Here is a 21,627-nt window from a genome sequence, read left to right on the forward strand (position 1 = left end):
AGGATAAATGATGTAGATAAGATTTGATCTCAAGTCTTAGATACTACCTCTCCAATACTTTAACCAATTTAGCTAATTGACATCCATATGTTTTCACATATATTGTTCGATAAAAAATTCTAACTTTATACTCCAAAACTTTAAATATATCAACTTTATTACACTTCCTCCTATTTCTAATAGTTGCACACAAAGGATCTAAAATATTTGCCAATGTACATTTTTCAACAGTAATATATTCGAATATGCATAAGTCAACATTATAAGTCAATATTGTGAAATTATATAAAGAGGCAAATCTGATAGTATCACATCTATATATACTTTTGATATACATAAATACTACCTCAGTTTCTTTTTAACCTACCCACTTTCCTTTTTGGTCTGTTTTTTAATTCTACACACTATTGTTTTTTCTATTTTTGGTAATATATCACATCTACTTTCTCCTATTTTTTTTTCCACTCACCCATGTCATCCACTTTTTAGTTTTTTTTTCTCACTTTTCAATTGATCTCTCATACTTTTGCATTTTCTCCTTGGTTCTTCCCCAAAATGAAGTGTGTAGATTGATTTGAAACGGAGATAATACATAACACAAGAGGGTCATATAAAAATGTGTATGTCAAAAGTTAATACTTAATACTTCCTCCATTTCATAACAACTTTCTCTTTTGTCATCTCATTTTTTAGAAACCCATGCGAAGACAAGTGAGATAGGAAATATAAAGATTGATGTGATAAAGAACATACTACCCAATAAAAAAACGGTAAGAAAGATATTACAATTGAAAAAGAACGGAAAATGTATGGTCTTATGGATTAACTATTATAAAGTAAAAGTAATAAATAGTTTTTTTCAAAATTGTACATTTGAAAATCATAATATTTCGAAATACTAGGAGTAATTTTCATTTTTTCAACTACTCTCAGTCTCTCACTATCATTCTCATCTCCACACTCCATCTCTCTCCTCTGCAGCGTCAAAGCCCCAAAAGACTTTCCTTCTAACTATAACTTCTTTTTTCTTTTGTATTTTTTTGTATTTTTCATCCTAATCTTTATTTTACCTTCACAATCAATGTCCTTTTTTAACTTTATATATTAACTCAATTTCCCCCAAACTTCCCACAATTTTTATTTTTCTTTTTATTTTTTGAGTTCTCAATTTCGTTTTCAGCTACTCTTTAAGATTACTATTTTGGGAAACTCAATTCTTCCATCTCGATGTTCTTCTTTCTAATATTAGATTTTATTACTCAATATTGAGTTATAAATTTGTCGAAACTTCATCGCTTTTTTCCAGATTAAAAAGCTCTAATTACTCATTATTTACATTTACTATCTAAATTTTTGAAGGTTGCAGATATTTTAAGCAATAATTAAGGTAAATTATTACTAGATCTTGTATTGAACTCATCGATAAGCTGAATAGTTGCTAATTGGGTTTAATTTGCAGTTTAGTTTGAGTTTTTCTGTTTATGGTACAATTTTCTGCAATATGATTTGAATGAAATTTGTTAACTTTGTGCATTGTTGTTGTTTAGTTATCTGCTTCAATGTTAGTGTGTAATTAGGGGTGAATTTGATGATTAGTTGTTCCATAATGGTGTTTCTACTTTAATAGATATATGGGTAAATGTTGTAGCTTTAACTAAGAGTATACTGGGATAATTATGTTTTACACTTGTGAATTACTGATGGCTGGATTTGTTAGTAGAGATTTGAAGGATTGTTTATGTTCTTTCATACTGTATTATGTAATATAGCAAGAGAGTTGTCGTTTGAAGTTGTTTATTCGTTATGCTGATATTCGTCGAGGATTGATGAACTGTTAGCTTGAATGGAATCAGTAATGAGACTAATAAGAGTAAAGTTACTAGCTACATTTCAAAGTAATTGGCCATGTTTATCTTATATGATCAAACCTCAGCCTTTGGTTTACCAATACTTTAAGTATTTTCAGAAGATTATCCCTTTATGGTTGTTAGTTGTTACAATTATATAGTGATATGAAAGGAGGATCAAAGCTAACAAGGTTGGACTTAAGAAGTCAAATGGTGCCTTCTATTTCGGAAAAGAGGTAGTCGCCTAGTCGGGCGTTATGACTATGGCATGCCATAGAGATCCTTTATGTTAGCAATCATGGTCTAAAGTATATGCTCACAAAAGGTCACTGGTATAGTGACATGTAGATATTCCTTCCATTTTCCAAATTTCTTTTAGCTCGTTTATATTGTGTTTAATGTTCTATAGTATGTTCAATATTATCCAATTGCACATGGACAAAAGTTGTAAAATGGCTGATGTTAATACATTACCAATTTTTGTGTTTCAGCTGCTGTCTTTCTTATGTTGGTGCCCCTGGATATCGAATAGCACTTGCTTTGTCCAAACAGAACAAGATGTGGCTGTTATATATATAGTGAAATGAAGACCTCACCGGTGCGTTTACGTTATTGTTCTATATTATTCTCATATTTGAACGGGAGTGAAACTGAAATGGTTTACATTGTTTGGGTCTGTAAACGTTGATTGTGGTGCTATGTGTGGTATGTCAAAGTAACAAGCATGCTGCCGTGTACTCCTCTGCTTGCCATCAACCTCTTAAACCTGTACAATTCTGGTTTACCCTATCTTTTCACTCCACTCTCTCTGTACTTGTGCATTGATATCATTCAGTTCAACTTGTCTGGAGTGTTACATTGTTTGTGTGAATGCACCAAGTCCAACAAACGCGTGTACTTTATTGTTTAGCATCAGAACTCACCATTGTAAAACCTTGTATCCTTGCCTCTTGGGTGCTGTCTGTCTTTCTAGTGTACTTACCTGGAGGTAAAATTATAGGCAGTTCCAAAAATACAAATAAAAATCAAAACATTTATCGACTGTCCCGAATACCACATTGCAGATTTTTGTTTTTGTTAAGCAGTTTCTGCAAGCATTCCATGAGCAGATATAGAACATCCTTTTTCCTCTTGTTTCTTTTTAGGTCCTTGGAAGAAACAGTATTGGATAAGAAAAGGTTTATGGTATCTGTTTTGTTTTGCCACTGTCTACTTCTACAAGGGCGACAAGCTCTTGTGTTTTCTAGGCAATTGCTGGAAAGGCTCACAGCAGCTCCCTGAAGCCCTCCTTCAGATGTCAGATTATATACTGATATGTACAGTGTTATCTCGACCATTTGATTTTCTTTAATTCTTTTTTTTAATAGATAATATGCCATCATTGTGCAGTTGTCAAGTTTATATTCGTGCTCTTGTAGCTTTTAGGGTTTATATATTTGGCATTTGTTAGTGATGACCATTAGCACTGGTGCTCTTATTTCGCTATCATGTGATTCCCTTAGTCTTGAATTGTACATATATGTGCAGGACTCTCAAACCACTCCTGAAAGACAGTCGAACAACCAGGTTTCTCATGAGTCCCAAAGTGACCAACAAAATAACAACAATCAAGAAGCTCCAGTCCCTGACTCAGGTTCAGCTGCTGTTTCAAGCAACGATGGGCGCAAAGTTTCTCGAGAAGATATTGAACTTGTGAGGCAAACTGCTTTTGTCCCTTTCTGGTTTCTTTATATTTGGAAGATGTGCCATGTTCATTTGGAAATGTGTGATGATTTGTTGCAGGTCCAGAATTTAATAGAACGGTGCTTACAACTGTATATGAATAGAGATGAGGTGGTTAAGACCCTCTTAAATCGTGCAAGGATTGATCCAGGATTCACTACTTTAGGTAGGATCTGTGATCAGTTGCAAATTCTCGAAATGCTTACTATGTAAACGAATTCAGTAATGCTTAAAGTAATTGCTGGAGTTATAATGGGAATGAATTAGATTGACTGATAGACATGTGTAAATGGTGCTAGAATGACATTTATAACATCATTTCTCATGGATGTTATATAGATTATTCATTTACATGGAAGTTCTTTTATATACCTTCTGTCAAGGAAATTGTGCACACAAGTAATTGTGAATAAAAATAATAACAACTTTATGCTCAGCTCCCCAATTTTGTGCAGCTGCTTTTTGCTTCCATTAGCTTCTTCTTCCCTCTTATTGTCTTGCTGCGTGTCTGTGTGTGATCATGTTAGTGATGAGTCCATGACATTTTATTATGTGTCGAAGGAATTGCACGTATCAAAATTAAAAAATGTAGAAGAGTTTTGAATTCATTATCTGGTAACCGAACCTGCCTTCTTATGTTGTAGTTCTGATCAGTTTTATTTCGACTCATTTGACCAGTATGGCAGAAATTGGAGGAAGAAAATGCTGATTTTTTCAGGGCCTATTACATAAGGCTTAAATTGAAGAAGCAGATTGTTTTATTCAATCATCTTCTTGAACACCAATATCATCTAATGAAGTATTCCGTACCTCCAAAAGTTCCTTTGGCTCCTATCCAGAATGGAATACATCCTATGCCGGGTAAGATACGTAAAATGGGACTAGGATCTCAAAGTTAAGTGCATTGTGATTGCTATGTCCTTACTATAATGACAGTTGGGAGCCTTTGTTACAATGCAATCTTCTATTTTACTGCTGGAACTGCCTGCCTGGCAACCTATAGCAATGAGACTTTTGCTCCTCTTTCCTATGGACTTAATACGAATCACTTTGAGAGAACACATATGTCTCCATGAACATTCTGGAACTTTGCTGTTACGGAGCTTCATTCCTGGGTCCTTTTGATATTCATCTAGTGTCTTATGACTTATGACCTAGTTGGAGATGAGAAGACTTTGAGATGTTTGTTTCATACCTTTTGACATCAACCACCTTGTAGCAGAAATCTAGATGTATGCACCCTTACCTTTACCTAGTCTAGATTGGTACAGAGGTTGAATCTGAATTACCCATTCAAAATCTTTTTTAGAGCAGTGAAAGGAGCCTTCTTCATTTCTTTCTCTAAAATTCTTTGTGTTTGTGAGTGGCTGGAGCGCCGGATAGTTGTCTATCGGCTGCTTGTGTGTGCTCTAATACTCGCTTTCACTATAAAAAAATTTCCTCCCTCTGTCTTTATTAATACTCTTGTAGGAAAAGTGAATTTAAACTAAGGGAATATCACATCTGATATTGCTTTGCAGTTCCTTTTTCCTTTTAACCAATCACAATTTGCCATAATTTTTCAAGTGCTCAATTATACTTCTTATAGAAAGTTGACGTGTATCTTGGGACATTCTCAAATGGAAGTTTGACTGAAGTTTGAGGATGAAGGGAGTAAAATGTTTTTAAACGTTGTGCTTTAGGTTTGTAACTTCTAATCGTTTGCACTGCAGTTAACAACTTGCCTATGGGATACCCCGTCCTACAACCACCTCCAATTCCAGCCGCTGGTCAACCTCATCTTGATTCTATTAGCCATGGAATATCCAGCTGTCATGTGGTTAATGGAGTCCCTGCACCCAGTAATTTTCAACCCATGAGGATGAATTCTGGAAATGAGTAAGCGTCTCTTCAATATTTTGAGATTTGGTATCTTATCATAACTTGACCAATTAGTAGCCTTTGTTTTCACTAGTCTTGATGACTGTGCAATACTTTTATATCAGCCAAAATGAATGGATTGCTCCACCTATATGTGGTGTTTTGGTTTTTCAATGTTATCTCCTTCTGTAGGTAAATGAGACAATATTAGCATTGATGATTTCCCACATTTAACATTAGGGTTAACATAATGTTGACGAGCATCTCTGGTTTTGAGTACTAGCACCTACATATCACCTTCAATATTGACTTCTTACATCTTCTGTCAGGCTGTGAAGCAAAGTTTCTTCTCTTTTGTGACATTACTTGGCTTAGTGCTACTCCCTGTCTGTTCCATTTTCCCCTAGGTTCTGTCTGGTAAAAAGAATTTTTACGCAGTCTTGGGATCCTTAAATTTCATGCGAAGTATCAGCTCGGTATGCAGCAGATTCTAAATTAGTTTAGGATGTATTAATCAACTTGGAAGTGACCATCTTGCATAATGCATAGCGGAAAAGTATATGAGTATATGAACTGGTAATCTTTAAATGAATTCTAATGGTGTGGCTCACTTGCCTGTGTAGTTGGTGGTGCTTGTAGAGTACAGATATTCCATTTTTTATTTTTTTAGATTGTCTTGTGAAGTTCTGCTGACAAACTGTTCTTTTTCCCCTAGTATGGTGATCGAAAGTAGCTCAGCTGAAGCTGCACCAGTGATTCCACCCAGCAGTGGCATGTCATCGATGTCAGAAATGCCCATTAGTCCAACTTCAGTGGCATCCAGTGGGCATTTTCCGTTCACTGCTTCAGAAATTCCGGGGATGGTAGTAGATACTTCAGCACTGGATACAGCATTTCAATCTGATGTGGGAAGTTCAATTGGGTTGCAGCTTCCTTCTGATGGAGGAGCTGGAAATTCTAAAGATTCTCTGCGGTCTTTGGCTCAAATTCCTTGGAATTTCAGCCTTTCTGATCTAACAGCAGATTTATCAAACTTGGGAGGTGATTTTTTTTTCCTGTTTCTAATTCATACCTCTAGTAGTTCATTAATCTTTGTTTGTTTCAAAGAGTATTCTAATAAATGTGGGAAATGGTCTTGGAATGGAGAATTAGACCAGCTACAAGCCCTAGCAAAATCACTTGTAAGTCTTTAAGTTATTTTTATTCCAAAGTCCAAACCCAGTTGGCAACCAGAGGAGTACCCTGCCAGATCTACAAACGAGTCACATTTTTTCGTGTCCAATGTGGAATGAAATATTTTTGTAATGTTTGATAATCATAATGTTAAATTGTGAAATTAGATTATCTACCCACCCTTGATCCTTCAGGGAGGATTCTGTATGTGTATAACAGTATTAACTATAGGTTGCATCTATTGACTTGTGGTTCTTGACAGACGGACCAAATTTTTCACCAGAGTGAAGCATTGACTTAATAATTGATTTGTGAATCTGATTGTTGACAAACTAGTAATGGATATAATTAGATTTTTATCTGCTCATGTGACATGTACCTTCTTCAAATTACTTGGCACATGTCCTTGACGAACTATAGAAATGATGCTAATATTTTTGTATAAACTTGCTTGATACTATTACTAAAATTCATCTTTAGCAGAGTTTCTGCTGTTCGTATAATCATATTACACTCCTGGCATGTCCAGTCACCATTTTCCGTATTACTGGTCACATGACTATTGCATAATGATCTTATCGTATATACTTGCTTGATACTATTGTTCGAAACCATGAGTGGTGATACATTCCTTTGGTTTTTGTTTCTCTCTCTTTCCCAATATGTTTGTTATATTCTCTTCGAAATTTTGCAGATCTTGGGCCTTTGGGAAATTATCCAGGTTCGCCTTTTCTGCCTTCTGATTCTGATATCCTGCTCGATTCACCAGATAATGAGGACCTAGGTATTTGGAGAATTTGTTTCTTGTTTCTTGAACATGTTAAATTTATTTTGTCATTTACTGAACTGCATCAGCTAATCTGCCAATTCGTTTTACAAATCAACTGTCAATATGTTAATGCTTATATAAGAAGTAGAAAACTTTGTTTACTTTGAAGTTACTCTCTTTTTTATTCAGTGGAGGAGTTTTTCGTTGATTCAATCCCCGGACCGCCTCCTCAATCCGATGAGGAGAAGTCTTGAGCCACATTTCGATCCGTCCCTTCTCCAATATAAGACAAATGAAGCTGAGTTCTCGACGCTACACCATAAATTTTTTACTTCGGAAAGGGAAAAGAGTGGGGACATGTGTCTGCCTTCTACTGATATATGTACTCATTAGCTGTCGTCAGATGTTAACAAGAACTTGATGATGACTGTTCATTGGTTCTGTATTGTATACCAATCTAATTATATCTTGAAATATAACGATGCTATACTTTGAGTTCCCATCTCGTTGATGGTGTGCAATATATCTATAGTATTGACATTCATAAATGTTTGAGTTTGTATAATTTGTTAGATTCAGTGGTGATGAGAACCTGAGAAGAGAAAATGACCTGTTTGTTTATTATTTTCTTGTTACCATTTTTAGCAAAATTTAATCGGAAATTTTAGCAGATTGCATTAGCAAGTTTGACTTGTAGTTAGCACTTAGCAGTTTTAACTTTTAAGGAGTGTTGAGAATCAGTATTAAAAAAAAAAGAGTTCATTTGCTGTGTGATTTTCACAATCAAAGTCCAAAATATACACCAAAGATAATGTTCTCCATGTCATGGCTGGCTAGCAGAATCAATTTATGTCAGTGGGAGATTACAAATTTTATCCAACATCCGAGTGTAACGTGAGTATGGTATATGTAAGATTATCTTTCTTACTCACTCATTACTCATATTAAATAATACAAATGAACAAAATGTATGAAAAAGGAGAATTTCAAATGAGCATTAATTAGTATGAGTGTATCATACATATAATACACTCGTGCATGATGCATGTATTTCGTGGAGAATAAATTATTTATAGGATTTTAAGAAAAAGAGAAGAGTCTAGCTGTGGACAATTAATTAATAGTCTCAAATTCCTATCAAAAAGAATTCTTTAAGAAATGGAAAAAACAAATGTTGTTATTGTGGAAAAAAAACACTAATGTTGGGAATCTCCCAGATAATCTATTGTAGGTTATTATCCGGTAATACAAGTAATACAACTAGTATTGACTAATGATGCATGACAAGTTGATAATACTTTCTGTTGGGAATAACATATGGATCATGGCCCAATGGGTTTAATTTATGTGAGGGCCCACAACTCATAGAGACCAAAGTTTCTTCTTGAGCCCATGCCTAAAGGTTGTCCAAATAAATGGATTCTTATCTTTTTCCATCCATTGTTCCACACTATAAAGACCTTAATCTTGCTCCCATGCAAAGGTTCATTCATTTAAACTGAAAAAATCATAAAAATTCTTAAAGTTTGAAACTTGTTTATAAAAAAACCCATAAAGTTAGCTTATTTACTATGTAAGTTACTCTTGTAAGAATTCGTCAAACGTTACATCAATGGTATCTTTTATACTTAATCATACATCTTTATATCTGTTTCAAACAAGACCAATTACCAAATAAAACTTGACTTACTTGCTAATACTCGATCTTATTTTAATTTTTAAAGGTCATGTTACTTTTCCTTTAGTTGATACTTAATTATACCAAGCAAAACATGGTCTATTGGGGATATTTGATTATGTAGGATCTATATCTAATAAGGAGCATTTTACCATCCCTCTCCCTTGCTAGTAATGAGATTGAATAGTACCATATTTACTACCATTTAGGGTAGGTTTAACTTCTGATTATCAATTTCTTTTTTTTTTTTAGTTTTTAAAAGTACCAAATTTCAGAGCAATTGGAAGCATTAGATGCCAATCTTGCAACTCAATGTTATATTCTGCATGACTATCAAAACTAATTTGCATATATTTCTTTTATTTTTTATTACTAGCAACATTTCCTTTACACAAAAACCAAAGAGAGGAGACTGATCAAAAAAATATCCGTGTATTATAAGAGCGATAAAAAAAAGAACCCCGTAGGTTAGAAAAGAGAAAAAATGCATCATTAAAAGTAGAAACATTTGCATATAACAAAAAATTACCAAAAAAAAAAAAACATTACGAGTGAAAAGAACAGATGATGTATATACTTTTCTAGTGTAGGAATTACTAATGATATACTCCTTCCGTTTTCTTTTGTTATTCCTACCCCGTCCGAAAAATAAGAAAAGAAAAGAAAATGAAGCCATTTGATTGAGTATTCTTCAAATAAAATTTTGTTTTTCTGACTTTTCTCCAAACACACCCCAAAAAAAAAAAAAAAAAAAAAACTTGACTTGCTTCTTTACTTTATTAGTCAACGTTCATTAGTCTATGACGATTCACACTGTCATACAAATGACATAAGTCTACTCTTGGGTCTTCTCCCTTTCCATTTTCCCTCTAAAAAATATATTTATAGTGATGCAAATAAACCCCAAAAACTCAATTTCAATCTATCTATCCACGAAATTTCCTTCCAATTTCTCCTACATTTCTCCATAAATACTTTTCTTTTCAACCTTTTTATTTCCTCTGCATTTTCTCTCTCTTTGTTTAGCTTATTTGCTTCACTTTCAACTTATACTACTTCAGAGTTCAGAGTTACTAGTGAATTTAGCTTTTTCTCAGGAATTTGCCAAACAAGGCCTTAGATTATACAGGTTTGGAATAAATTGATTTTTTTAAATATTGATTTTAATCGTCTCATGATTGTTTTTTATGCTTTATTTTCATCATAATTTAACAATATTTAATTTCGCTGGTATTTTTATTTTTTCTGAATGATTTGCAGGAGGATGAGGTCTTCGTCAATTTATCCTCATTTTCTGCTGTAAAGCGCCATAGTTATTAGTAAGCTCCTATTTACTATAATAGAATACTACTTCCTCTGCTTCTTTTTACTTGAAACATTTTGACTTTCACGCGTGCCAATGCATAATTTGAACCATCAATAAGTTTAGTTACCGATAAATAAAAACTATAAAAAATATATTTTCGGGAAATATACATTCAGACGAATCTAACAAAATACCACATGAATATGTTTTTCATTAACTATAAATCACCAAACATAAATTAAGTAGAGTTGGTGAATAGTGTAAAAGTCAAACCGTTGCAAGTAAAAAGAAACGGAGGAAGTATTTCTTTTTAAAGAAAAAAAAAATTCAAATTTTGCACTTTTTGCTGCAATTTTTATGATACTTCGTTGATTCTAATAAGTGCAACAATTTGACTTTTAAGTTCGTTAATGTGCAACTTTGAACATTAATATATGATGTATATGTAAAAATTACAAAAAGTTGATATAATGAAAATATTCATTGAAACCAATTTTAGAATAATATATTAATAATTTTGGTTTTATATACGGGGTGAATAGTGCAAAAGTCAAAGTAAATAGAGAAAGTATATATATTTTTTTAATCTCTCAAGCTTATTCTCATTTCAATTCAGTTTATTTCAATTTAGTTTAACTTAATATTTTTACTCACAACACAATTTTATTTAAGTTCAGTTCTTGGTTGGACGGAAACTATTTTTAATAGAAAATGATTTTTTTTTTTAAAGATATTTTTTAAGAGAAAGCACAATTCTAGCATAGTTTTTCCGTGATTTGGTTCCTTGTATAAAATTTGAAAGGGAAAAGGTAGAATGTAATGAAAAGGGGAGGACGGATGGGGAGAAAGTGTAAATTGCGAGGAAAATATGTTTTCCCTTCTTTTGATAAGGAACATGTTTTTCACTATATTGCATGATTGGGAAACTTTTTTCCACCACTTACAAACTAAAAGAAGGCAAAATCAATTTTCCATGAAAATGTTTTATGCTCAATCAAACACACCCTCCATGTTGATGATTCATAGTTTCATTAACAACCCTTTTATAGTGTCAAAATAATAATGAGCAAAAGCTTTAACATTCGATCCCACGCTTTTGGACATACTTATATTCTTTAGTGGTGTATATTTTCCTAGGAGATGGTGATTCTTAGGAGTGGTTGTAAACTTGTAATTTTGTGATGGGAGATTACCTAATTTCAATAGATTATTGATAGAAAATTAAAAAAAGTCATTGTTGTAGTTTTATATCTAAAATGATTTAAAGTTGAGAAATTATCTTTAAGCCGACTAGGATATACATCTACCACAACATAGATTGCCCAAAAGTTATACTTCCTCTGTTCCATTATTATTGCAACATCATCCCTTGGCACATTTTTTAAGAAAGTCATGTGAAGAGAAAGAGATAAAGATAGATAAAAAGAGGGATCCATGTGATAGGAGAGATAGAGAGGAGATATTACCGGATAAAAAAAAATGTTGCAATCAAAACAAAACTTCCAAATAAGGGGAAATGTTGCAATTAGAAAAGAACGTAGGAAGTACTTTATTTGTTTTTCTTAAGGATAAACTACCAAATTTATTTCGAATTGGATGTATGCACTATTAGGATATTATCAAGGCTGCCTTATTCATATGGCACACAAATGTACCTTAGCTTGATAGTATTGCATTATTGTTGTTGTTGAAAGAGTTGTATGTTATAGTTCTTGTAATTTATTTCTGTTTTTGATGAACTAAAATTGGTATAAAAGCTTAAGTATATGATTCTTACATGCTGAAGAAAGCAAGTAAAATTTACTTAAAGGTCTTCTAAACTGTGATTATTATGTGGGCATTGAAACAACATCTAAACTTGAAGATGAATATTTTGGCAGGGGTAAAACTCACTTGCGCCATCTTTGGCTTTGGATAAGGCGCAAATACTGAGAAATATCCAGGATAAACGTTTCATAATGTCAGGAAGTTTGGAGCTTTCTGAATTTATGAACGACAATAGAAACAAAGTTGTAAGGTGAATCTCAATTCTCAAAGTATCAAATTTTCACCAATCTTTTTTTGTCCAAATTCCCCAGTTATGCTGAAGAATTACATCATGAAATAATGTCAAATAAAGTTGCTGCAATGTACTTGATCCGTAAGGATTTGTCTTCCAGTATATACCCGTGTATGACTACTGTTCTTAGTTTTTTTCTTCCATTATGCTCTCTCTCAGATTTGAGGACCGAAGGTCAGAGGGATCTACAAGTTCAGACCAACCATTGTATCCTACTGGAAGGCCGTCACCATCATCAGATAATAGAGTGTCATTTGGCTCAACCTTCAATTTTATCCGTCGAGGATTTGAGCAAGGTTTGCAAAGAATTAGGACCTTGGCAGGATCTCTGAGCTTTCAGGCACTCTCTTACCAATCTGCAAGGAAGCCTGTACCTCAGGATAATATTCTTGATCCTCAAGGACCGTTTCTGCAGAAATGGAATAAGATATTTCTGATATCATGTTTTTTCGCAATGGCCTGGGATCCATTGTTCTTCTACATCCCAGTTATCGATGGCAAAGAGAAATGCCTCAAGTTGGATGGCAAATTAGAAATCATCGCTTGTATTCTTCGCACGTTCACCGACTTGTTCTATCTACTTCATATCATCTTTCAGTTCCGTACAGGGTTTGTCTCTCCTTCTACTCGAGTGCTTGGAAGAGGTGAAATAATAAAGGACCATGTTGCTATAGCTAGAAGATATCTCTCATCATACTTTATTGTGGACATCCTAGCCGTGCTTCCCTTTCCTCAGGTACCTGCCTCTTCTCAGACATCTCTCAATCTGACTCCAAGCTTTTTCTATACTACTGGTGTGAAAAGCTTAGGTAAACCGTGTTACCACTTGAAAGACAAGGAGTGGAAAGCCCACTAACATGGACCAGGTGAGGAGTGAGCACTTAAAGTTCCATCTTAATACAATCTGAAATTGGTGATAGGAGTAGCCTCCTTGGCTTATAAGCAAGTTCTTTGCTTCATCTTTCAATGTGGGACAAACAAAATACTCACACTTACACCAAAATACATGTAATCCAATTAATGTTTCTCATAAGCCGAGGGTTGATAGGTAAATTAATTAGTGGAAAACACAGTGAGTAGTTTACGATCAACTTAGATGGCAAGGATGAAGAAGTTAGATTTTTGAATTGCTAATGTGGTGTCATAGGCTATTGCTATCAATCTAAAGATGATTTCTTTGCCCGGTTAAATTTCGCAGATGTCAGTTTTAGTTATTATGCCAAAGTTGATGGATGGTGGTCCTTTGACTTCAAAAGGCTTGTTGAAACTAGTGATATTCGCCCAATACGTCCCACGCCTCTTTCGGATTTATCCTTTATACAAGGAAGTAACACGGGCATCAGGCATAATCACCGAAACAGCATGGGCCGGAGCTGCTTTCAATCTGTTCCTTTACATGCTAGCCAGCCACGTAAGTTCAAATTGATCCTTGTCCATTACAATGACTTACATCACTCGACTAGTAAGATCTTTCTAACTTCAGATAGCTTTATAAATTAAAACCAGTTAGTATATATCAATATTGAGATATAGTTTGGATATGGTGCCTGCTTTTTTTTAAAAAAAATCCCATGCATTTCCTTGACTTTATCTTAGTCTTCTTATTCATTTTTTGAAAAAAAAAAAGGTTTCTGAATGTGCAAGAGCAATAATAAGTTGACAGAAGAATCTTGGAAATTTTCTATGTCTAAATCAGTCTGTGCTTATATAAATATGTAGTCAGGCTTCAATAAATCCCAATACTTCTGCATCCATCCATGTAAAGCAATATTATCTAATAGTTCTTTCCTCATAAATCATAATTTGAAAGTACCAATTTATAGATCTTGAGTCAAACCACAGGTGGCTGGAGCAGCTTGGTATTTGTTTGCTGTGGATCGACAAATCAAGTGTTGGCACAGATCTTGTATAAATTGTGCTCATTTGTCTTTATATTGCAAAGTCAAAGAAAAGCATGAAGAAGATTACAAATTTAACAGTTCTTACTGCACTCTTACAAACCCTGATGAGATTACAGATTCTACTGTATTTAACTTTGGTTTGTTCTACGATGCTCTTAAATCAGAAGTGATACAGTCCACTAATTTTCTAAGGAAACTCTCCTACTGTTTTTGGTGGGGCCTTCGAAATCTTAGGTAAGCATTTGATTGGATCAATAATTTCTGAAGTATCATTGGTTCCAGAAATTTCAAGAGAGCTGCTCAGACTTTGCCTAAACTTTAGAAGTATACAATGATTAATTTTGTGGATTGGTAATTTAGACGTTGGCTAAAGGCTAAAAGTACAAATGAGGATGGATGAAACGCATCGACTTTTTGTTAGACTGACTTCCTTTAAACTTCTCTTGCAGCTCTCTTGGACAGGGTCTTGAAACAAGTACTTTCATTGGGGAGATCTTATTTGCCACCTTCATTTGTATTGCTGGGCTGGTTCTGTTTTCGTTGCTTATTGGGAATATGCAGGCAAGTAACTAGTCATGAATTTCAACTGCTCTTAAGGAATCGATATAAACAAATTTCTGTACAAGATACTTATTTTGAAGTACGTCACCTCTTAATGATGAAAAGTTAATTATGGCTCTTCTTCATCTCAGGGTCTGGCAAATTCTTGTAAATGATCTGATGGTCAGGCTGTCATATACTTATACAAAAAGCAGAAGTTACAAAAAATAGGTAGAATGTTAAGTAGTTAAACAGCTATATTTAAATTTTAAATATTTACAAAAAAATACTCACCAGTTAAGGAAAGGTGGAAGGCTTTGCACCCCAAACTAAAAAGGATAGGTTGTAGGCTAAGTGGTCAGACCAAAAACGTCTGGTAAAATTGTCTGATGGAAGTGTAGGTATTGAGGTTCTTTTTTTTGTTCAATATTAGCAAAAGCAATTTTACATATTCTTGTCCTTCTGAGAAACTATTTATATGTTAGAACCTGGAGCCATGAAATTTGTTGTTGATTGTCTTCATATTGGACTTGCGGTGGCTATTAGATTTGACCATACACAAAAATATCATGAACCAAATATGAAACTTCATTTACTAATAGGATGTATACTAATCTGGTTAATTATCTGCATTTTGTTGGTTTTACATAAGGATCTAAAACGCTACTGGTTATGTGTTGAACAGAAATATCTACAATCAACGACTGTTAGGGAAGAGCAGATGAGAATAAGAAGTCAAGATGCAGAGCAGTGGATGTCCCATCGTTTGCTTCCAGAGGACATGAAAAAAAGGATCCGAAGGTATGAGCAATACAATTGGCAAGAAACAAGAGGTGTTGATGAAGAGAGTGTGATTCGAAATCTTCCTAGGGACCTTAGAAGGGACATTAAGAGGCATCTCTGCTTGTCTCTTTTGATGAAGGTAAGTGCATCTTTTTTTTTATCGTTACCTTCAGCGTCTCCTATATCTCTCAGATTCTCAATCTGGCTTGTATACATGTTATTTTGATTGTGAAGTTTCTCTGTGATTTATGTGTAACTTTTCCTTGTAGGTGCCGATGTTTGCAATAATGGATGAGCAACTGAAAGATGCAATGTGTGATCGTCTGAAACCGGTGCTATATACCGAGACCAGCTTCATTGTACGCGAGGGTGATCCTGTTAACGAGATGCTCTTTATAATGAGAGGAAGTCTATTGACAATGACCACTAATGGTGGAAGAACTAATTTCTTTAATTCAGGTTCCCTCAAAGCTGGTGACTTCTGTGGAGAAGAGTTGCTTACATGGGCCCTAGATCCACACTCTTCTTCCAATCTTCCCATTTCAACTAGCACTGTACAAACTCAGACAGAAGTTGAAGCTTTTGCTTTAATGTCTGATGATCTGAAGCTTGTGGCATCACAATTTCGAAGGCTTCACAGCAAGCAGCTCCGCCACACCTTTAGGCAAGTCTCTCCCTCACTCTTCTAGCAGGTTGCCAGACGATAATCTCTGAAGGTTGTTTCTCTTATCAATTTAGGTGGCCTAAATGAGATTTTAGGGAAAGCACTCTAATAAGCCAGATGCATGTCCAGAATAAATTCTTATGTTTTACTTATATTTGGCAATTCGAATCAATGGGTCGGGTTTGAATTTGGTTTCAGCTTCATTTTGAACTATTCTCAATACATATGAATAAAATATGTAAAACATAATATAAGAAAAAATTATGATAAACTGGGTTAAATAGGACTGTTTGGGCTTGTTTCGGGTCGGCTTCACGTTTTTCTCTGTTACTTCAGAGCTCATTTTGGGTCGAGTTAGAGATTGTCAGCTCTAATTTTGTTAGAGCTCAACTTCAGTCCTTGAGACAGTCATCAATTGTGAATTTGTGATATCCAATCTTACAAATTAAACTTCAGTCCTTGCTATAGTCAGTAACTGACATGACTTGACTTATCTACTCCGTCAAACTCAAATAAACACCTGTGAATTGTGATGCATTTCTAGGTTTTTCTCACAACATTGGAAAAGATGGGCAGCCTGTTTCATACAGGCAGCATGGCGACGGTACTGCAGAAGGAAGGTTGAGAAATCTTTACAAGAGGCTGAAGAATTGGCTATGTCAAAGGAAGGTGGAAGCTCACCAAGTTTTGGTGCCACCATTTATGCGTCAAAATTTGCTGCCAATGCACTTCGTAATCTTCGACGTAATATTCCCCAAAATGCCAGAGTTCCTCCAAGGTCACCCCTCCTTAACCTACAGAAGCCAACTGAGCCTGATTTCACTTCAGAAGATGGTTAGGCCCACCATTTCCTTTTCCTTCTTATCTTTGATGTTTAGATTATCACCATGTATTATTTGTAAAATTGCTGTAGCGAATATGCAACAGCAGTATATAGGCCCTATTGGCAAATTGGCGTACAACTGATTGTATTAGTTGATTGTGTTAGCTAATGTATTAGGTGTTTGTATAAAAATTGTTTCGTAAATAGCTAGTTTGATCAGTTGAATGTATTAGGTGTCCTTTTACCTCCATATGTCCAATCCTCTTTCATTAGCAAGCTACTCCCACTAGCTTTTTCGTAACTAGTGCTCTGGATCCACACAACTCTCTCATACAGTATCTTGTATTCTCTTCGGTTATTGGACCTTCAACTCATCGGATCGAGAGGGAAAATAACAGAGAAAACTTGTATTCTCCAATTGTTGTGTACTCTTCGAGCAACTAGTCCGTCTTGTTGGCAGAGAAGATCCCATCCGCAATAAGATACAAGGTAGCATTTTCTACGGGTAGATCAAATCAGCTAGAATAGCATTTTGCTAATTAACAATGTCTTTAATTTGGTCCTCGAAGCGAGATTGTTCGTATATGATACCACCCTTGCTATTATCAAGAACCTGTTGTGAAGCTGGTGCAACCCACAAGAATGGAACCTTTTCCTGTCCCTTATTGCGGGTAATGTTAAAAGGGGTGATAATGCGGTCCTTGAGGGTGAAAATGCCCATATCGTAACTTTCAATCCCATAAGTAAAATAGATAGAGTTAGGCCTAACACCAGAGTAATCAGCAGCCTTAATAGAGAAAGCTTGATTTGTTCCGATGAAGATCGCTCTGTCCTGGAGGGAGCGTACCCACTCAAGCTGGCCTGGATACACCACTCTGAAGACATCAAAGTGGAGAGTCTTCGCCTCGTGATAACGTCCACAGAAGTACCTGACAAGTAGCAAAAGGTCACCGTTGTCAAGGGTGACTAAATACATAGTCCGAATACACATTGCTCTCACACGCTTGAGGTAATTTGTTACCTCTTCACCTCCTTCATCTCTATATGCCTCGAAATGACGCTTGAGTTGAGAGTGAATGTATTCTGCCTTGAACTGAAAGACCTTTTTAGTTGCCCGGCCCCTGTTGCGCTCCACATCAAAGGCCAGAATCCCGGTTTCAATAAAGTAAGTATAGAATAAGTTCCTTTGATGACAATATACCACCTGCTCATAACAAAAACCTGGAAAGTAATCTTCTTGCAGGCCATACCATAAAGGACCATCGTTAAAGGGGCAGCTATTATCAGGATAATCGGGGCCTCGGGGGGATCACGGCTGGGTAATTGATTACCGATGCGACAGTATGCAACTCGGTTCATGTCTCCTTGGCAGGCCATGGCAACACAATCTGCACAACTGCGCGGGTCGTCTGTAGAAAGGGCCAAGTGGGTTACCATCCGCCTCATATCATTAGGATCAACGAGTGTGTAGGGATATCGTTGTGAATAGAATTCGTCCCACTCATACCAGTTATAATCAGAACGAATCACCTTATACTTGAGAATAGAGCCTGATTTAGGGTCCCGTTTGACACCCACCACAGACGGTCAGGGCCGTCTTGAAGATTTTGGGGCCCCGGTTCTAACATGAAAATTGGACCCCTAAATCTATAGAAAATAAAGATGAAAGGTTAGAGTTCTAAAAATGGAAAGTTAAAAATCTAAAGATAAATCATTGACAAATTTATTAAGGCTGGAAAACAAGGGTGGTTTCTTCAAATATAAAGAAAAATTTTCAAAATAATATATTTTGGGGCCTTTATAATTTTCTGCAGACGGTAGATGTTCGAGCGAGGGAAGCTGTACTACCTCATTCACATAAGGGTTAGTCAAATAGAAAGAGCCATCCTTCATATCTCTATTACATAAGGGAAGGGAGGAGCAACGGTGTCCTCTTTTGAACCGACTATTTTGCCCCCCTTCCCTTTCTAAATTACAAAAGGAATCTCAATACCAAAATGAGGGTCAAACAAAGCTACCGGAAATTAATTTTCAACAATCACTCAGAAATCACTTATATGAGGAAACTTTACAAATCACTCCTAGAATTGAGAAAATCACGTTGTAAAAATCACGCAAATCACTCAAATGATCAGGAAACTTTACAAAAACTAAAAATTAACTTACAAACTAAAACTAATACACTAGGACGTCAATACATACAAAAACATTCACAAAATTCACTTACAAATCATTGTTCTTAATAACCATTCACAATTGCATACTCACAAAAATTACCTATAAACATAAATTTGAGAAAAACAAAAGATTTTGACAGTGATATCACACATTCGTCCATCGGCGGTTTGCGAACTTTCAAATAGGTACATAATTTTTTTAATCTTCAAAGTTATATCACATTAGTCAACTGTTATGTAGTTGAAAAAATGGAGATAATAACAATTAGTTGAAAAGGGTTTTTATATAATTAGACTTAAATTTGATTCATTTTCATATAAAGTCAGAAAACAAGATGTGTATGAAATTTGATTCATTTATGACACTGATGAAAAAGTTACAAATTTAGTTCTTTTTTTTAATTCCAATATAAAATTTTTGCCCAAATTTTTTGCAGAATATCAATGTTCATAAATAAATTTTGAAAAACAATACAATATCAAACCTTTTTGCGAACAACTTTTGCAAAAATAAATTTTCAGAAATTAAAATTTACATTGATTTGCGAAAACCATTTCATGCGAAATCAGATTGTGTATGAAAAATTTGAAATTTCATTTCACCTGTAATTGAAACCCAAAGTGTTCAAATTTAGAAAAGGAGAAAAATTAAAAATGACCATTTCAAGCGAAATCAGATTGTGTATGAAAAACTTAAAGTTCCTGTCAAATATAATTGAAACTCAAAGTGTGAACATTTAGAAAAGGAGAAAAAATTAAAATGATGAAAATTCTTAAATATATCAATTTGTGAAATCAGAATTTAGAAGTTAGATAAGGAAAAAAAACTGAAATTGTATTATACTTTTCGGTTACAATTTTGGGATCATAGAGAAATTACTGAAATCCATATCAAAAACTATTATAAATTACAAAAATGAATAAAACCAAAAAAAAGAACATGACGATATTTAGTAAAGAACATCATACTGATTATAAAAGAAATGCACATATAAGACTTGAGAAACAAAAAACTATTCAAAATCACAAAAATGAATAACAACATAAAAAGAACATGGAAGAATCTTATTCACAAAATGGAGGTGAACTTAAATACTAAGTTATATTTTCAGTTTGTTTACTATTTAGTATTAGGCATAAAAAAATCATCGCACGCATCGCGTGCACAAAAGGCTAGTAGTCTACATAAGCTAACCATGATCCTATAGGACCTTGAGGCTTTTCTTCCTGTTAAGTCTTACTGTTTCTCCATCAGCAAGGCTGTAGAAGCACTCTAGCTTCTCCCCACTGATTTCATCCACTTCCGAGGGTAACATTAGCCATGGGGTGTTTATATTATGCAGACGATCTGTTACCATTTCATCATTATTCGCATCAACCACTATCATATTTGCAGTACTCTTACGGCCCGTTTGGTAGTCGTTAATAAATTGCGGTAATGGGAATGAATTTTAATTTTTAAGTGTAATTTTATTAGGGAAGCACCCTTAAAATCTCCATGGGGAGGCATTTTTTCTCCATGGACAAGCAATCTCACCCTAAACTTGTGTTTTTGTCTCCAAGGGGAAGCAATTTTCATTACCACTCATTACCACCCTACAAGGTGGTATTGGATGGGAATGAAAATTCAAGAAGGAAAGTGGACACTTTAGGATAAATTAGCATTACCATGGTAATGAACAATGATATTTTTTACAAATTTACACACAAATTCATTCTCATTACCATCATTTATGACCAACTACCAAACGGGCCGTTAATGGAAGTTGCTCTTGGTGCATATGCTCTGTTAAACCTAATGAAATTTGTTTTTCTAGCAACTGATAAAGTTAAGAGTGTCGCTGCTGCTGGCACTAGGGTACATGTTGCGGCTGTTTCGAAGGCCATTTTCGTTGTTTTAGTTTTAAGGGTTTTGGAGTGTTTATGATGTTTATAAAGAAGCAGAAAAGGATGATAATGCTAATGAGGATATGTTATGGTAGTTTATATAGAGGGGGGGAGATTCATCATTCATGAATCATGATAGAGAAAACCCTTGTCAATACTATTAAGGCACCCTCACTAATTCAATTTTTAAGGAAAGCTAAATGTATGGAAATGGTACGGTTAATTAAGGAACCTTTTTAAGCTTAATTATTTGCCTATTTATCTTCATATCTATGTGATTACCAAAAAAATCTTCATATTTATGTCTTGAAGATTCTGTTTGTAAATTAATTGTAACACCCCCAAATTTCTCTCTTTTGGAAAACTTATTTTAATATAAAACTCCTTGAGAAACTTGAGAGTATTACCGCCACGTGATAACGTTAAAGGCTTTAATAC

The 21,627-nt window shown here is 34.6% G+C and overlaps 3 protein-coding genes across 4 annotated transcripts; 2 read left to right on the top strand and 1 right to left on the bottom strand.

Moving 5' to 3' along the window:
• Positions 1 to 920: 920 nt before the first annotated feature.
• On the top strand, positions 921 to 7,995 carry LOC104885201 (hypothetical protein). Its single transcript, XM_010669926.4, has 9 exons — positions 921 to 1,387; positions 2,339 to 2,445; positions 3,375 to 3,539; positions 3,630 to 3,735; positions 4,248 to 4,430; positions 5,282 to 5,447; positions 6,145 to 6,470; positions 7,297 to 7,386; positions 7,561 to 7,995. The coding sequence occupies exons 2-9, from the start codon at positions 2,431 to 2,433 to the stop codon at positions 7,623 to 7,625; spliced, it is 1,116 nt and encodes a 371-aa protein (XP_010668228.1). The 5' UTR covers positions 921 to 1,387; positions 2,339 to 2,430; the 3' UTR covers positions 7,626 to 7,995.
• Positions 7,996 to 9,772: 1,777 nt separating this feature from the next.
• Positions 9,773 to 17,373, top strand: LOC104885117 (cyclic nucleotide-gated ion channel 1). 2 transcript variants are annotated; one of them, XM_010669853.4, is made up of 10 exons: positions 9,773 to 10,178; positions 10,310 to 10,368; positions 12,236 to 12,372; positions 12,574 to 13,150; positions 13,613 to 13,825; positions 14,257 to 14,549; positions 14,765 to 14,876; positions 15,541 to 15,777; positions 15,908 to 16,302; positions 16,847 to 17,373. In XM_010669853.4, exons 3-10 carry the CDS (start codon positions 12,314 to 12,316, stop codon positions 17,139 to 17,141), a joined length of 2,181 nt encoding a protein of 726 aa, XP_010668155.2. In that variant the 5' UTR covers positions 9,773 to 10,178; positions 10,310 to 10,368; positions 12,236 to 12,313; the 3' UTR covers positions 17,142 to 17,373. The 2 variants fall into 2 exon arrangements, with proteins under 2 accessions (XP_010668155.2, XP_048491660.1); XM_048635703.1 differs by lacking the exons at positions 9,773 to 10,178; positions 10,310 to 10,368; positions 12,236 to 12,372 and adding an exon at positions 13,224 to 13,280 and having other exon boundaries at positions 13,024 to 13,150.
• Positions 17,374 to 17,514: 141 nt separating this feature from the next.
• On the bottom strand, positions 17,515 to 18,420 carry LOC125492953 (uncharacterized). Its single transcript, XM_048635727.1, has one exon. It carries the CDS (start codon positions 18,114 to 18,116, stop codon positions 17,661 to 17,663), a length of 456 nt encoding a protein of 151 aa, XP_048491684.1. The 5' UTR covers positions 18,117 to 18,420; the 3' UTR covers positions 17,515 to 17,660.
• Positions 18,421 to 21,627: the final 3,207 nt, after the last annotated feature.

This window comes from Beta vulgaris, chromosome 1 (assembly GCF_026745355.1).
Source record: "Beta vulgaris subsp. vulgaris cultivar EL10 chromosome 1, EL10.2, whole genome shotgun sequence".
In the NCBI taxonomy this organism is placed as follows: domain Eukaryota; kingdom Viridiplantae; phylum Streptophyta; class Magnoliopsida; order Caryophyllales; family Amaranthaceae; genus Beta; species Beta vulgaris.